The following is a 17,313-nucleotide window of genomic DNA, read 5'->3' on the forward strand; positions in this document are numbered from 1 at the left end:
TAAACAGATTTTCATTCATACCAGTCCCAATATTTCTTTTACAAACCTCTGCGCTGATGACTTCTTCCTGCAGAACCCCGCTCTCCTTTTGAAGAGCCTCTCGATTTCTGCTCAGGACAAGATACAAAAAATAAGTGGTCAAGACACCCCAGCAATTAGAATGAGAAAGAAATCACTCACATCCCTCGCTAACAGCACAGTAAAAAAAAAAAAAAAGCTTTAAAAAGCAAAATTAATCCAAGTTATTCATTGCCCATTATATACAGCGCCTGGGCAGAGGGAGGAGATCCTCTGGAGGAAGATGGAAGAGGGGATCATCTGCCTTCGGGGCTGGGTCTCCTGCTGCTGGCGGGCCGGCCAGGCTCTTCATGGTGTGATGGGTACATCGTGTGGCCAGAAGGGAGAAGTGCAATTTCCATTTGACCTTTTCCTTGGGATAAATCCTGCCGCTCCGTCCAGCTGCGCAACCAAGCGGTGAAGACCTCAGACTGCCCGGCTGACAGAACGGGGGTTCATTGCTCTGCATCTCAATGGTGACACTAAAATTGATGTCACTCTAGTTTTTCCTCTGTCCTTCATTAAGCCCGTTTTACATCTTCCATTCGTCAGCTGCCTCGGATGTGCTTAAGCCGTATTCTCAGGTGCGTCTCCAAAAATCAGGAAGAAAATGAAGCAGCTCCCCTTTTTAAGAAATATTTAGTAACAGTGCAGTAGCAGCTGTGATGAAGAGTGTGGGGAAAATTTGTGGGCTTTTAAGGAGTCTCGTTACGACTCTGTAAAGAAGCCAAAGCACCACGGCTGAGTCTGACCCCGTTAACTTAAACATTACTGGAGTGACTGTCCAGCTGATCTACTGGATTCCTCAGGGGCTCAGTGCAGGTGCAGGCAAGAAGGTGACACGAATGATGGAACAGACGAAAATCTGCAGGTCCCACCTAGAGGAGAAGGTCTGGGAACATGGAAAAGCACGGGGCCGAAATTCATAGCAACATTGGAAAAACTGAGAAGGTCTTGGCAAGAGAAGCTGAAAAGAATTAATCCAGATGAGAGTAATTAACTGCGCTAATACGGGTGGGAAATGGTAGATTAAGAAGCAGGATCAGGAAGTTATGGGCGGTCAGAAACGTGAGTCATATGCCCTGTGCTGTGAATAAGGCAGATGCTCCACCAGGGTGTGTGAACAAGAATGCAGCCCCGACTACCACACTAGTTCTGCCTGATCACAGCCACGTCTGCGCTGGAGCTCTGGACCAGGCTCAGGTGTTCAGCTTCAAACAAACACAGCCCAGAGAGCGAGAATCAAGAGGAGAACAAGAGGAACAGACCAAGATGTGGAAATCTCGACCTCTGGGGAACAGGAAAGGGTTGTTAGCCTCAAGAAGGACCTCTCCCTGCAAATGCCGGTCAGAGAGGGGTTAGGCAGAGCGAATGTGCGGTGAGCGGAGTCCTGAACAGTTTGTACAAAGACAGCTCCTCCCGTGGCTTTGACAGCCAGCCTGTCCTTAAGGAGCAAGGAATATGGCGCTGCTGGGCTGCAACACGGGTAAATTCTCCCCACAGATAATGCCATACTGCTGGCCAAAAGATGTCAAAGTGATTACAACCAGTTTTTCTTTTCACTATAGTGATCTATGAATATTGCTAGCAATGCTCTGGGAACAAATAGGTCAGGTCCAAGCCCTGCATTATCTGACATCTCATCCATCCCAAACATTCGCGTTGTTAGACTGAAATTTGATGCGAAGATAGTGCAGATGCTGTGCAAGAACACATGGTGCACATCCAGGCTTCACAGTTCGTTGCAGAGCATTAACTGTCTGGCCTGTAGTGTAAAACCATTCAAGGTAGGAAGAAATTGCAAGCTGATGCACCGAAAACTCTGAATCACAACATCAGTTATGGACATACTCAAATTCTGGATACATGCAGCTGGCACTCCTGTTGGATCCAGTTCTGTACAAAACCATGGAAATTCCCACCAAGAAGGTGGAATTTTTTGAAGAAAGTGGAGTCTTCCTGTCCCAGCTTCTCTTATACTAGAAATGCACCGCTTTCAAGTCTGATTGTCGTAAGCAAGCTATGCTCCACATCATAGATATGGGGATTACTGCTGAATTATCGTATCCACAGATGCAATGAAATAATTTGGGTTTTTTTTGTTTTGTTCTGTTCTTCTAGAGAACTTTCTTGCTGAAAAGCGTAAGTCTGAAAGAGCCCTGAGGTCTTAAATCAGCAAGAAAATATCCATGATAGTTTTTGTCAGCCTTAAGTGACTTTGGATGAGTTTGACCCTGTATTATAGATCAAATAAGCTATTTTCAGCAGAGTTCCCAACAAAGAGGGCCAGATGTCAGCGGAAGAAAATCAGTATAGTTTCCCTTATTTTATTAAATAATCTCTCCTTTTGATCACCAGTTTATTTCCCCCTTGTTTATTGACACCCTCTCAGCATGAGCCCAAGGAGAAGGGAAAGATTTTGCAGGGCTCTGGCTGTTCTTGTAGACATCCTGGCACTTGTTTGATCCGAGGCGGAACAGGACAGGAACCTTTCCTGCCAGAGCTGAGACCACAGCCGAGCGCTATTCAGCTCCGAGAACAATGTCTGGCAGCTTGCAAGTAATTTAAACCAGCTAAAAACAGCCGAGCCTGGGTATGAATCATGACCCATCCATGTCTGCTTCAGCCTTTCGACTCGCCCGAAATCAGCATGGCCTCTCCTGGCAGGCAACCGGCTCCCTGGAGAATAAGGAATAAACAACATTTTAAAGGGCTTTGCCTGTGTGAATTCCAACAAAAAGCTGACTCCCAAGAGCGTGCATCTGAGGCAGGGGGATGTGCAGCCCTCTGGAAGTCCGGTTGCAGCACTCATCAAAGAAACCCCAAATATAGAAATATTACACAGAAACAGGACGATGTGGGTTTTTTTCTAGGCTGTAAATTCTTCCAAGAGCACTGTACAGTGTAAGAACGTGGCATTGCATCACTGCTTTTCAAAACTTCCCTGAAAATTCCCACACTGTTTCTCTAGAGAGAAAAGGCAGAATCCTCCAAGATAGTAAATGGGGCTGGTTCCAAGGAGGTCAGCAGAACAAATCCAGGTCGTAGCAGGTGGGGATATGGACCGTAATACACTGGGTGGCAGAGCTGGACCATGCTGCAGGACTGAGGAGCTTGGCCAGTGGATCAAAGCACTAGCTAGAGACTTGGGAGACCTGTGCTGCACCCCTCACCCTGCCACCAGCCTGCCAAGCAAACCTGAGATGTCTCTTTGGTCCTTCCTGGCTAAAGCCAGCAGCGATGTTGCTCATGAAGCGTATTATCAGGTCACTGGCTGTTAGGAAATCTTAATATTACCTGAGAAATAAGCTCCAGGAACAAATGATGCAGACAAAAACCAGTCAGCCTATGGACAGAAATAAGGGTAATACTGCAAATGACAGCGAATAAAGGCTCCAAGACTCATTTTGGAGTTTTAGAAAGCAAGCATCCTTTAATCAGGCCTGGGCAATGTGAGGCAGTGATCTCCATCAATCCTGTGCAGCGAGAAAAGATCCGGGACAGGATGTATGTCCCACTTAAGTGCATATGGATAGATTTTCCCCGAAGTCTTAAGCATGTTCTATTACTTCCCAAGGTCTAATTTTAATGTTATTATGAAATTCGCAACAGTTAGAACTTCTGTTCATTGGAGTTTGGAGCCAGCTCTGCCCGAGCTTGCATTCGAGATAGGGAAACACTGCAAAGAGAGGTTGTGTCAAGAAGCAAACACGTCAGTTCAGCACAGATCACACTGCACACAAGCTGTTATTATCTCCAAAGAATGAACAGGCGTCTGGAAAAAAAACACTGTCTGAAAGAAAACATGCTTTCAGAGGGACACTGTGTCTAACTTTCAAAAAATACAATTACTTAGATGAAACTTGATTCTACTTCTGTTTAAATAAAAAAAAAATCCCACTTTGTAACAGAAACTACTTCTGGTATCAAAGGGAGGGTTTATATTGTCTACGGGACATAAGCACAGGTCGGGACGTGGCCACTCCATCACTGAAGCCGGGCCTGGCAGGTACAAACCCCAGAGCACCCGCTTCAAACCATGGCAAGGATCTCCCACGTGAGAAACATTCACTCATAAAACATTGAAAAGGACAAAGCCTCCGAAGCAAAGACAATAATACTTTTATTTCACAATTCAGCGCTGAATCGGACGCCCTTCTAAAAAAAAGTATAACATCCTACAAAAGCAGTGGGTAGATAGACTAGTTTTAGACAAAGAACCATATAAATCTTAGGAGAATGCTTTTTTTTTTTTTTTTGGATTATCCAACCATGTCTGGAGACTCCCTTCAGGTTACCTCCTACAACAGCTGCATCTTACAAGACAACTAAGCATATTGATGCATCCTCACAGCCCTAGGACAGGCTGCAGCTGCATCTTACAAGACAGATTTATGTGACGAGACAATTAAACATACAAACCAGCTGCAGCAAAACTTATCAATTCATTCTCACACCCCACACAGGGCAGGGCAGGACCGGGACCCCAGGCTGGCCCCTGGGCGCCCTCCCAGCTCTGTCTTGCTCCGGCTCCTCCCGGGGTTTCGCATCGTGCTCCGAGGATGCTGAAATCCATCAATCCATCCGCCGCCACGCGTGCAGCCATCGCTCGGGTAAAAAATATACAAACCAAACCAAACCAAAAACTAGTTCCAGATGGATTTCTGCCCCAGAACACGCGGTAAGGCCCGGAGAGGAGCGGCAGGCGGCCAGCGCGGGGGGTAGAGGGTGGAAAGCAGCGCCCCGAGGCCGTAAGGCGCTCCTCAAGGGCATCGGGGGCGGGGCTGCCGCCGCGCTCGGCGGGTCCTCGAGCCCCGCGGCCTCGCTCCGCTCCCATTGGCTGCCGCGCCGCGAGGGCGCCCCGGCTCACCTAGCGACCGCGCTCCCATTGGCCGAGGCGCCGCGAGGGGGCGTGTCCGCAGGAGGCGGTGGCCGCGGCTCGGTAGGTGCGGGCCGGGGCGGCGGGAGGGGGTGGGGGGAGCGGCCCCGGGGGGACCGGGGGTGGCTCGGGGTGGGGGTGGGGGGGGCAGGGAGCAGACAGGGAGCTCCGGGGGGATCGGGGAGCAGCTCGGGAGATCCTGGGGGTCAAAGAGGGTGCGGGAGCAGCTCCAGGAGCTCTTGAGGGCTGCTTGGGGGTCACAGGGGTGCGGGAGCAGCTCCGGGAGCTCTAGGGAGCTGCTTGGGGGTCACAGGGATGCGGGAGCAGCTCCGGGAGCTCTTGAGGGCTGTTTGGGAGTCACAGGGGTGCGGGAGCAGCTCCAGGAGCTCTTGAGGGCTGGTTGGGGGTCATAGGGGTGCGGGAGCAGCTCCAGGAGCTCTTGAGGGCTGCTTGGGGGTCACAGGGGTGCGGGAGCAGCTCCGGGAGCTCTAGGGAGCTGCTTGGGGGTCACAGGGATGCGGGAGCAGCTCCGGGAGCTCTTGAGGGCTGCTTGGGGGTCACAGGGGTGCGGGAGCAGCTCCAGGAGCTCTTGAGGGCTGCTTGGGGGTCACAGGGGTGCGGGAGCAGCTCCAGGAGCTCTTGAGGGCTGCTTGGGGGTCACAGGGGTGCGGGAGCAGCTCCGGGAGCTCTTGAGGGCTGTTTGGGGGTCACAGGGGTGCGGGAGCAGCTCTGAGAGCTGCAGGGGAATCCAGGGACCAGCTCCGGGGGGCTGCGCAGGGGTCCCGGAGTGGGGCAGGTTGCAGCTTGGGGGCTGCAAGGAGTCCGAATTGACCGGGCAGCAGCTCTGGGGCCAGGGAAGCGGGTGGCTGTCCCCATTACCCGTGTCTCCAGCAGTTCTCCTTGGCTTTATGGCCTTCATTTCTCATTGTTTTGGTCATTCTGCCCCTTTTTCAGCTGCGGGAAGGAGTTTTGGGCAGGGAACATGCGAGAAAAGGAGCCAAAGAGGTATCAAAACTCAGATCTCGCCGGCCTGAGTGACGAGAGCCTTGTGGTTTTTTTTTTCCCCCAAATCAGCAAAAAAGACCCTGCCCAGTGAAACCAAAGCTGGTGGGAGATGGAAACTCAATCAGCATCCACTGCTGTTGTTGGCCTGCCAGCCAAGTGACCCCCACGTCACTGCGGGACAGAGCTCTTGTTGTGTGCTGGGCTTTGTGTGGCTCTTTGGCAGGCTGCCTTCTCCTGCTGACGTGGAAAAGTTCAGGGATCGCTTTTCTTGAGAGATCCCCACAGAACTTCCTCAGTTGAAATGAGTGAAACAGCCGCTGCCTTCATCTGATAGTGTCAAAACCGGTGGTGGGATAGTGTTTCTGTGCCACCCTGTTGCTGGTGAGACAATCGAGAGCTCGGGTGTAACCAGGATTTTTGCCTTCCTTTCCTGTGGTTTTAAGGCCAGTGGAAATTCTCCGGTGTGCCTAAAGCTGCGATCTGCATCCCTCTTCATAGCCGTGTCGATCCTGCCTGAGGGCTTGGGCTGCCTTCTTCCCATCGTGAGGGTCAAGCCTGATGCGTCGCCACCACTGGCCACTTGACTCCTGTATTTTTGCGTTTTTGTTGGTAAATGGTGAGAATCCTTATTTTCTAGCTGCTATTGTAGTTGAGAGTTTCTCATAGTGGCTTTCACATTTTCACTCTGTTTTTATATAGGGCTTTTTGCCTGATCATTCTGCATATTGGATGTGTGTGACTTCCCCATGTAGTTTGCATCCAGGTGTGGTTGGATGTCCAGCTCCCCCTGAAATTAGTTGAAGTTAGCTGCGTGAACTAGATGCTTTTGAAAACCCAGTGAAATCCCTGGTGGCTCCATGAGTATCCTTACAAGTACTGAAATAAGCAGATTTACCCTTACTTGTATATTGGCTGGTTTCCCGGTTTCTCATTAGCTTCCAGTTAGCTTGTGGAGATTTAAGGTACCTGTGAATCAGCAGCTGTTCTTTTTTTAAAGACTGATGATGTGATAGAAGTGTCTATCACTTAGTGCTGCAAGATTAACAAATAGTCCTGAAAGTTCAGAATAGTTCAACATTTGTGCTCCTGCATGCACTTACAAAAATAACAGATGGGTTGTGACCTGTAATTTTTTTTTTTAATGTTGCCTTACACGTGCTTTTCAGATTTGAGATCAAGCTTATATATGCTTTTTATGGTTGTTTTTACTGGTCTGACTGACTTGAGCTGATAAATCTGATGGAGATAACGATGTTCGATGTCAGTTTGAATTTAATGTGGCATCTTATTAAAAATAAAGAGGTACCAAAGTGATTATTAATTACTACACATTCAGTTTAAAACTTTAAATTCTACTTTGATGCCTTGTTTAGCTTTTCTTTTGTATGTTTTTTTTAAAATCACTATCCAACAAAAGAGCTGATTGTTACGGTGTTTATATCCTAAGCTGCGGGTGCCCAGTGCCCTCTGCTCTGTTAAAGTTTATATTTACTGCATCATTTTTTGGATGTACAGTGCTGTCAGTACGTGCAAGGAGGGATCAGAGGCAGTGAGATGCTTGTTCATGTTGTGATAATTAATGATGTTCTCTGCTGAATCACCTGCTGCTCCTCATGGAGGAAAGCACCCAAAATTTTGAATTTGAAGCAGGCTCTTAGGCCCTGAAACAGATCCTGGAATTTAATATACAATACCTTACAGTTTATCCTTCTGGCAGCTTTTTACTCATTAGGTTTTGGTTGGAAGGGGAGTCATCCAACCAGTGAGCATCACTTCTCCTTGCGGCCAAGGCCCTGGCTTTCAAAGCCAGCAAACAAATATATCTCAGGGGATTTTCTAGGTATTTGAATCACCTGTAAGTTGGATTTAGCATTTAGTTTGCTAATACTTGCTCGCCTGACTGCCTAAACAAAACTGATTCAGAGGGACTGAATGGGAGGTGATGAAGGCTGGCAGGGGCCTCCTGGAGCTCGGAGACCACTGGCCTTAAAAATCTGTGTCTTAGATACGTGAAGAAATACCGCATGTGGGTTCCCGAGTCCTTTGGGATACTCTTTCAATTAGCATCAGAAATCTGCCTTCCCTTAAACAAGATATATTAATGACACAGAGTTGTAGAATATGTTGGGAGTTTAGCAGTGTTAGGTTTATTGGTTAGATTTATTGCAATTCCCATGCCTTTTTGTTTGGATATACAGTCTTTTTTGGGGGAAAAGAGAGAGAGCAATACCATTGATTTTAGGATAGCACGATGTGTATAGGCTTGCATTTGGTAGCAACTTAAGCAATCAAGTGCGTGAGCCCGGGTGTTGGCATAGTGGCGCAGCTCATGTGGAGAGTTGTGAGAACCCAAGCTCCGCAGCTCATTGTTGCTTGCATGGACATTCCTGTGGCAAAACCCCTGTCAGCAGAGAGGTGGACAATAAAATGAGGTTGTGACAAAAGAGGTGATGGAGGGTGTGAGTATCAACTTGTTCCCACTTCCGAGTATTGTTTGGGAATACTTTTTTCCTCCCTTTTTTTTTTTTTTAATTAGGTTGGTGCAAAAATAACTGCCGTTTTTGTCATAAACTGTGATGCCTGTTTTGAATGACACCTTTATTTAACTGTGCTCATGCAGCACACCATTTTAAAGCACAAAATTTGCTCTATTTATTTATCCTAATGGTTTTATTTTCACTGTTTATTCTTTTTTATATTATGCTCTCAAATTAAAGATGGAAAAAAGAAAATTTGAGCAATTTTGTGCTTGAGTTCAAAAGGGGATGTAAAGCAGCTAAAACTGCTAGCAATATCCACCAAAGTTTGGCCAGGGAACCACCAGCCAATACACTGCTCAACATTGGTTTTAACCATTTCATAATGGAAACGAGAGCCTTGAAGATGAGGAGAGTTGTGGATGTCCTTCTGTGATAGACAACAACCAGTTGAGGGCCAGTATTGAAGCTGAACCACGCAAAGCACTGAGAGGCTGCAGACGTTGCCCATTAAGTGTTCTTTGACATTTGCACCAAACTGGAAATGCAAAAAAGATTGAGAAATGGGTGCCATGTAAGCTGAAGTAATATAAAAAAAATGGCCACTACAAAGTCTGCTTTGTGCTGTTCCTCTGCAACAAAATCAATTTCTTGATTGCATTGTGACATGGAGGGTTATACTAGATGATCTCCAGAGGTCCCTTCCTACCCCAAACATTCTGTGATTCTGTGAAAAGTGGATTCTATATAACAGCAGATGGTGTTCTGCGCAGTGGCTGGGCCAAGGTGAAGCACTAAAACACTTCTCTAAACCAAAGCTGCATCAGAAGAAGGTCACGGTCACTATTTGATGATCAGTAAGCAGAATCATCCACTACAACTTAGAATCATGGAATCACAGAATAGTTTGGGTTGGAAGGGACCTTAAAGATCATCAAGTTCCAGCCTCCCTGCGATGGGCAGGGACACCTCCCAGTAGATCAGGCTGCCCAAGGCCCTGTCCAACCCAGCCTTGAAACTACTTGACTCCTGGAGAAGCCATCACAGCAGAGAAGTATTGCTAGGGAATAAACAAAGAGCAGTAAGAACTGCAACGTTTACATCAACGTTGTTGTTATTACAAAACTAATCAATCAGTCAAAAAGGAAAAGTTCTTCTCCATGACAACACCCAACTGTATGTCTTGCAAATGACTCTGCAGAAGCTGCACGATTTGAGCTAGAAAACTTCCTCACCCAGCCTCCTCCCCAGACCTGTCTCCCCCGGTCACCACATTTTCAAGTGCCTCAACAACTTCCTGCAAGAGAAGGTTTTCCACAACCAAGCCGTAGCTCAAAACACCTTTGAAGAATTCATCAGCTCCAGGACTCCAGAATTCTATGCCACGTTCTATGGAATAAACAACCTTGTTTCTTGTTGGCAAAAAAATCATATATTCTAATGGTTCTTATTTTGATTAATATATTTTATTCTAAGCTGAGATACACTGCTTTAAAGTTGATGGTTAAAAACGGCAATTATTTTTGTACCAACCTAATGTTTCTTTTTAAGGTGTATTTGCTGTTGATGGTCCCTTGGCTGGCTGCTTCATCGCTGGCCCGGCACTAGCTGGGTAGATACCAGCAAAACCACTCTACTGGTGATTTCCTAATGCTGGCACTGTGTTTTGGGCTGGAGCTGCTGGAAGAGGCTGTGGGGCTCTGACAATGCCTGTTGCCAACTGAGCGGTGCAGAAGAACCTATGTGTGGGGATTTTGGCAGCTCCAGTTTTCAAGCTCTGTGGGAAGCCCACAAGGTGTCATTTCTCTGGAGAGTATTTTTGAGTCCTGCTCGCTTGACAAAAGCAAACATAGGTGCTTGGCTCTGGCTATTGTTGGCAAATCACGATCTCTCGTGTGCTGTATTGGGTCTCCTTGATTTGGTTCATTGTTGTCCAGCACCAACAACCACTGGAGGTGGTGGAGCACCCGGGGCTCAGGCTTCAAGAGTAATATCTCATGTTAGAAGGATGCAAGGTGCAGTGGGCTTGGCTCTACAGCACACTTGAAAATGTGTCACTGGTTGAGCAAGTCTTTCTATTAATTAATGTCAAAAAGAGGTAATTTAATGAATTGGGGTAGAAGCTGCAGAGCTAAGAGCTAAGTTTAGGGTTTAGAGCCTCCTACCTCCCCCTCTAATTTTTTATATATCCTTTTCGCTTGTGGGTGGCTTCCATTTCAAAGGTTTGAGTGCGTTTCTTAAAAAACCCTCAACTTTCCACCCCAACAGCCTTCAGGGCTCAGTCACACTAAGAGATCCTTTATGTCCTAGTTAATGGTCTCTCATTTGGACCCAGTAACCTTATGGTGCAGAAACTGTTTATGAGATAGGCCATTAGTTCATGGTCGCACCATGCTGGCAAGGTATAAAGCACAGATTTGTTCTCAGTATAGCCAGAGTTTAATTAGATTTTCCCTGTTTGTCATGTCCTCAGAACCAGACAACACTGCTGAGACGCAAAGGTTTGCTCTTTCCTCTGCGCACCTGATGCACCAAGATGCAACTTTATGATTTTTGGGGTCTGACCCAGAATATGCTTTAGATCTTGGTGGTTAGACATATCCAGTTTCTTTACTTGGTGCGGAGATGAGGGGGTTGCAATTTGCTGCTACTGTGTTGTGTATTGCAGAGAGCCTGAGGCCAGACATCCTCTCTCAGAAGAAGTTCTGTCCTGATGGCTGTGGATGTGGGAAAATCGCTTTCTGAAGCATCACTGAGTGGGAAGGCTGGGAGCGATGGTAGGTGGGACTGTGCAGAGGTGGAGACGGACTACCCGGAGCTAACAGACAGCCTGTGCCGGCTTTTAGAGGCAGAGGAAGCCAAGCCTTGCTCGCAAGGGACAGAGAGTGTGACAATGAGTGGATACAGTCGCTTGGCCACTGGTGTTACTCAGGGAGGCTCAAGCTACCACCAAGAATTGTCTTCAGGATCCCCATCTGGATTTCCCAGAGCAAGACCAAACCTCTCGGAGACGGAGACGTTAAGTTATAGAGCCACCGATGGCAATGTGCCTCTTCATGTTAGACAAAAGTTCCTCTCCTCAGAAGAGCAGCAGGTGAGAGGGTTGTATATGCAGGTGTTGCCTTATCACCAAGAGGTTCAAGGTGAGGCGGGGACTTGCTTGTCTGTGCTGTGCTGGCAAGGGCTCTCCATCTCCTCCAGCTGGAGCATGGCCCAGCCTCAGGCTAAGCCATGCACTGAGGAAGAGCTTGGGCTCCAACACTTGAGCCATTGCTTCCATCCCTGTATTACTGCTGTGGTGTGGAGTTGGAAAGCCCCTTGGGACAAGGCTCCTTAAATAGGCGTCTGGTGCTGCCTAATGACTCATGCAGCTTCCCAAGCTCTCGGGATGCCTTTCCGTAAAAACAAGCCCCACTCTAGCCTCTGGGCAGCTGCGTGTTCCATCCCACAGATGGAACAGAGTTCCCCTACCAGCCTCTTCTCATGGCAGGTCCGGGGCTGGGCTTTTATCTCCATGTCCTGGCACAAGGGAGCCTTTTGTCTGGCTGCTGTGCTTCATTTTGTGTGTCTCTCTCTCCCTTTCCTTTCCACCCCCTGTCCTCAAGCAGGTGAAGGCACTGGGCTGTGTGCCAGTGTCCATCCCACCCAGCCAGTACAGCTCTGCAGATGAGAGCATTCTCACTGGGAATTGCCACGATGCCTGTGCCAAGCGACACAGCCAAAGGCTGGGAGCTCAATCCCCATTTTGCTCCACTCCAGAGCTCCTGCAGCCCCAAACCCCCCTAAGCCCTGAGAGCACCCTGCAGAGCCGCTCCCCATCAAGCTTTTCCACTCTGTCTTCAGAAGAAAATGGCCTCTCCAAAGAGCCGTCCCGAAGCTTGCCGGCCAGTGTGGATGTGCCTTCTCCTGCAGCCACTGCTGCCCAGGACCGGTGCCATCGGTGGAGTGCAGCAAAAGGCAAGGTGCTGTGGGCACGCAAGCCTGTCAGTGCTCTGCTTGATGGCCACACCACTATGGAGCGCGTCAGAGAGATGTCATCCTACCAAGCCGATTACTGGGCCTGTGCCATACCAGATTCATTACCCCCATCTCCCGACCGTCGCTCACCCCACTGGAACCCCAATAAAGAGTATGAGGACTTGCTGGATTATGCTTATCCACTGAAGCCGAGATACAAACTTGGAAAGATGCCAGACCCTTTCCTCCATGACTCAGGAATAGGATTGGACAGCTTTTCTGTTTCCCCCGAGGGCACATTGAGGTCCACCAGTGTATACAGCCGAGGTGGGCAGGCTCAGGGAGACAGAGAAAATGGGTGTTGGAGGTTCCTGGGCCCTGCAGAGAGGTTCTCCACCTCACGGGCTGGAAAAAGAGGCTGCTCAGGCATGGGTTTGTACTATGAACCTTTACGTATTGCAAATGCACCCTTTGCAACGAGTGCTTCCTCTCATCTTTCTAGTGGTTTTGCTAAGGATGTAACAGTGGAGTCAGCTGAGCCGGCTTTGACTGGCTGCTCAGCTGTGGATGGGAGAAGCTGGTGTACTGGAGGGAGCCCTTTTCCACACTACCAAGGGCAGATGAAAAGCACTAGCAGGTTTTTACCCACAACTCGAGTGCTTCCTCTGAGGAAGGAGTGGGAGGGTGATGAAGAATTTCTCTCCCTGCCTCCGAAACTGTGGGAGCTAGAAAGGCTGGCTCAGTTTTTGTCCAGTCTTTCCTTAACTATAAGGACACCTGGGCCCAACCACCAAACCCTTCCACGCCGCAGCGACAGCAGGCAGCACCTTTCATCTGTGTTGGCCCCTTTCAGAGACGCAGGTGGCAGGGACAAAAGAGGGAATATTGAGGATTATGCTGGGCTGTGGCCCCCCTGCAGCTCTCCAAAGCCCAGCTGGGAAAACACTGAATTGTGTGGTCGGATCCACAGAGATCCTCTGCGGAGGCTTAATGTACCGACCGGTCTCAGGGACACATCGGATGGGACGTACCTACATGAACCACAGGCCAGGGGGCATCCAAAGAAGAGCCATCAGGGCGAGTCCCTTGCCCACTGTGTTAAGGTAGGCTGAGACAAGAAATAAAGTTTATTATGGGAAGATTTTACATAAAATGTGCCTGTCTTGGTGGCCCAATTAAAGTTTCCCCTTCTGCGCGATGTTTGATGTCTGGCAGCTGGCAGTAATTTATGCAGGGGAGCTCATCAGAGCAGATAATTTCCTCTGATGGAGCAAGAAACCATCTCACTTTTCCTCATGCTCAGCATCATGGGGCTAGGCTCAGTGATGGCCACTGACACCACCACTTCCCTGGGCAGCCTGCTCCAAGGCCTCACCACTCTTTTGGTAAAGACATTTTTTCTAATATCCAATTTAAACCTCCTCTGGCTCAACTTGAGGCCATTTCCTTTTGTCCTTGTGTATCTGTTGCCCCAAATTGCAGTGCCGGGGAGATGCAGCTCGGAGCACAAGTAGGGCTGTAGTCTGGTTTCAGCAGAAACGTGGGCCCCTGTGCTTCATGCAGCCTCTTACAAAAATAATCCCTTACTGAGGCACTTTAAAAATAAATGAAAGCACTTAATTGAACAAGACAAACCCCTGGGGGAAAGCAACTGCAAATTATCTGTGTGGCTCCAGTGTGGAGGAGGGTGACTCTTCAGCTGGGGAGTGGTGGAGGCAAACCTCCTCCTTCAGTCTGGGTGCCGCTGGCTTCTGACACCTCTCCATAGCAGCTGTTCCATGGTGACCCTCAGTTCCTGCCACACAGTGGTTTTGGGGTGTGTTTAGGGGTTTAATGGGGTTTTTTTGTTTGTTTTGCCTTTTGTCTGTTGGCCCTTGGTTTCCTGGGTGTAGGGATGTTTGTGTGCCAAGGTGAGGCAGACGCAGGAGGGAGCCGATGCTTTCTGAAACACTGCTGGCTTACCTGTGGCTATACCTGCCCTATCTGTGTTGCGGAAAAACATCGGTAACCCCCGTTGTTATGCTTTGTTAAGTAGATGTTTTGCTGCCAGCTGGAAGAGCTCATTCATTGGCTGTACAACATTGCAGACATCGCTGACAGCTGGGTCCCATCCTCCTCAGACGCCGAGAGCATAAAGGCATCGCTGCACCGCTACTTGGTAGGTGTTGCCACTGGGTTTTTCTCTACTTCTTTGGTGCTGTGGGCAGCAAGCAGTGCCAAGCCACTCCTGCTCCAGGGAAACTGCTCCCCAGGCAACTTGCTGCAGGTGTATTTCTTCCAAAAAAACCCTCTGAATGCCACTCCTTTTCTCCTTCCATTCCCAGGAGTTCAAGAAAGACGTGGCCAAGCACCGGAGCCTGACAGAGAGCGTGCTGGAGAGGGGAGAAGCTCTCCTCGACTGCATGGCGTCAAATTCACCAGGTGAGGAGGAGTGTTTGAGCAGGGCTGGTCCTGGACACAGTAGGTGATGCTGTCCATAGCATCTGCTTCCCAAAATCCCTGACCCTGTATGGGTGGGGGTGGAGAAGCAGTGGGCACAGTTTGCCATTCAGCAGCTGTATGGGTTCAAAAAGGGGTTTTACACCTCCATTGCTGTCCAGCGACTTGCAGGTTTGAAGCAAATACTCCCAAGTGCTTTCATCTGTGCCAAGCCTTGACCCTTGCCTTGCACCATGCCATCCATCATGGGTGGTGGATGTGTTTCTGCCTCTTACAAGTCCCTTCTTAGGTTTCTATCTTAACCATAGCATGGCCAGCTCCTGCTGGGCTGGGGAATGCCCTCAGCCTGCAGCTGGGAGGAGACACTTGCATCCAGTGCAGGAGAAGGTGATTTGCACACCCTGCTTGCATCGGGTGTATCCTGGGTTGGGTGTTAGCAGCCAGTCTGGGGAGACACCCCAGCCGGAGTGGTGGCTCGGCACATGCTGGGCAGTCGCTCCAGAGATGTGGTGCATCCTGCATCAAGGCCGGCTCTGCCGTCAGCCAGCAAAGGGGCTTTAGGGGTTGAGTGCAGTGTTGTGGATGGGCTTTCTTACACAGTTTTAAAGGTTTCTTTTGGGAGCCCCTGTTTCTGTGTCTCTACTCTTAACCTGGAGTCTCCTGGGTTGCTTCCCACCCCCTCTGAACTCTGTATCACAGCTTGGATGGGATAAAGATCACCTTATTGATTTCTAACACTCGATTTCCTTCCAAAGTGTGTCCAGGCGAGCAGAACTCACTCATACTGCTCTTACTGGCATTTAATTGTCACATTACTACCACTTCCATTGTACCATTGTACCACTTCCATTTGTTTTCCAGCTCTGAAAGACACGCTGGGTTTGATAGCGAAACAGTCAGAAGTGCTAGAAACCCACGCGGAGCACTTGTACGAGTCCGTTCTAGCTGCCGCAGGTCCCCTGCAGGGCAAGGATGGGATGGAGGACAAGGGGGTGCAGCAGACAGCTGCTCAGCGGGTAAGCAGGGGCTGAGCCTGCCTTTCAGCGGAGGCAGAGGAGAGGGCGAGGTGGATGAAGACAAGCACTTAAATTAGCACACAGGCTTTATTATTATTTCTTTTAATGTGATGTTTGGAAAGCCTAGAAGAAGAAAGCAAAGGAGGTCTCCAAATGAATGCCCCATCATCTTTAAATGTGTGTCAGGGGAAGAGCAGCCTGGGAACCGGCTGATGAAACCCAAAAGAGTGCTGAAAGCACTGGCAGCTCCTCAGAGGGAGCCGGCAGGCAGGTCAGGCTGGATGGGACAGACAACTGCTCCTCTGCCAAAATCACTCTGATGGCAGAGAGCAGACAGGAAAGTTTTTTTGTTTGTTTGGGTTTTGTTGCTCCCCCCCCCGAGAAAAGTTCTGCTTGCCGTATCAGGGTGGGAAAGAGAAGCAAGTGAATTCAGGGGTAAAATACAGGCTAGAAACCGTGTTTGCCAATTTCTTGAACATCTCCCTTCAAATAAAACCAGAGGAGGGCATGGCAGCAGCATTGGCAAGGAGATGCATGGCGTTTGCAGGCAGGCACAGCGGCATACATGGGGTTGGCTGCACACTGCCATGGCCCTCAGCCCTCACTCTGTGACTGGGAATCACCATAAAACTGTGTCTGTATGAAATGCTCATGGGTGCTAGGAAAGCGCTGGGTCCAGAGGTGCAGGAAGGCCCTTGGCTTCTGAGCACCAAGGTAGGAATTCAGGAGCTGCAGGATAACTTGCCCTCCCCCACATCCATCCCATTAGCTCAGATGTCGATTCCCCTCTGGCCCACCTTAAAATCTGGAATTGTAAAGGGCAAAAATATTTCCAGTGCCTTAGAGGACAGTAATAGTATCTTAAGTAGTCTGTTTGGGTTTTTTTTCGTTGATACATGAACGTAACTCTATCCTACACCCTGCTGAGCATAGGTGGAAGCAATACGAGTATAGCATGGGGGCTTGGTTGGTTTGTTAAGATTGCAAAGCACAGTAGCAAACTTAATCCATTTTATTTCAGGTGCCACCTGTATCAGACGTGGGCTTTGTTAGCCAGTCTCAGGATGGCTGAGAAGGAATGCAGCTACCACCAAACCAGCTCTTCCACCTAGTGCAGAGATGCCAAATACGTACAATCACTGGGTCTGGCATTAGCCAGACTGGCTGATTTCAGTTTGTTTTTTTACTGTGGCTTGAGAAAGGCAAAGCTGTACAGCAGGTATTTGTCTGCTGGGATGTCTGGTTAGAGGGCTGACTACGTTGGGGAGTTCAGCGAGTGAGGAATGTACAGCTGGCCTTCTTTTGGTTTGCTTTGGGTTGTTTTGGTTTTTTTTTAGCTTCTTTTTATCGAAGTGGCCTGTTCCATGTATTAGCAAAATATCAGGAACACTGTTTTGTAACTCAGTAATCCAGAGTGTGCCGTGCAACTCACTTATAAGTAAAGCTGTGTGATTTTAATAGCTATGTTCTCATGTTTTGTTTA

The 17,313-nt window shown here is 48.8% G+C and overlaps 1 protein-coding gene across 3 annotated transcripts; it reads left to right on the forward strand.

The window, feature by feature from the left end:
* The first annotated feature begins 4,960 nt into the window (after positions 1–4,960).
* On the forward strand, positions 4,961–17,304 carry CEP68 (centrosomal protein 68). 3 transcript variants are annotated; one of them, XM_069852971.1, is made up of 8 exons: positions 4,988–4,999; positions 6,440–6,557; positions 11,087–11,512; positions 12,027–13,478; positions 14,411–14,533; positions 14,700–14,796; positions 15,676–15,830; positions 16,852–17,303. In XM_069852971.1, the coding sequence occupies exons 3-8, from the start codon at positions 11,132–11,134 to the stop codon at positions 16,900–16,902; spliced, it is 2,259 nt and encodes a 752-aa protein (XP_069709072.1). In that variant the 5' UTR covers positions 4,988–4,999; positions 6,440–6,557; positions 11,087–11,131; the 3' UTR covers positions 16,903–17,303. The 3 variants fall into 3 exon arrangements, with proteins under 3 accessions (XP_069709071.1, XP_069709073.1, XP_069709072.1); XM_069852970.1 differs by lacking the exon at positions 6,440–6,557 and having other exon boundaries at positions 4,961–4,999; XM_069852972.1 differs by lacking the exons at positions 6,440–6,557; positions 12,027–13,478 and having other exon boundaries at positions 4,961–4,999; positions 16,852–17,304.
* Positions 17,305–17,313: the final 9 nt, after the last annotated feature.

Source organism: Phaenicophaeus curvirostris, chromosome 2, assembly GCF_032191515.1.
Source record: "Phaenicophaeus curvirostris isolate KB17595 chromosome 2, BPBGC_Pcur_1.0, whole genome shotgun sequence".
NCBI lineage: Eukaryota > Metazoa > Chordata > Aves > Cuculiformes > Cuculidae > Phaenicophaeus > Phaenicophaeus curvirostris.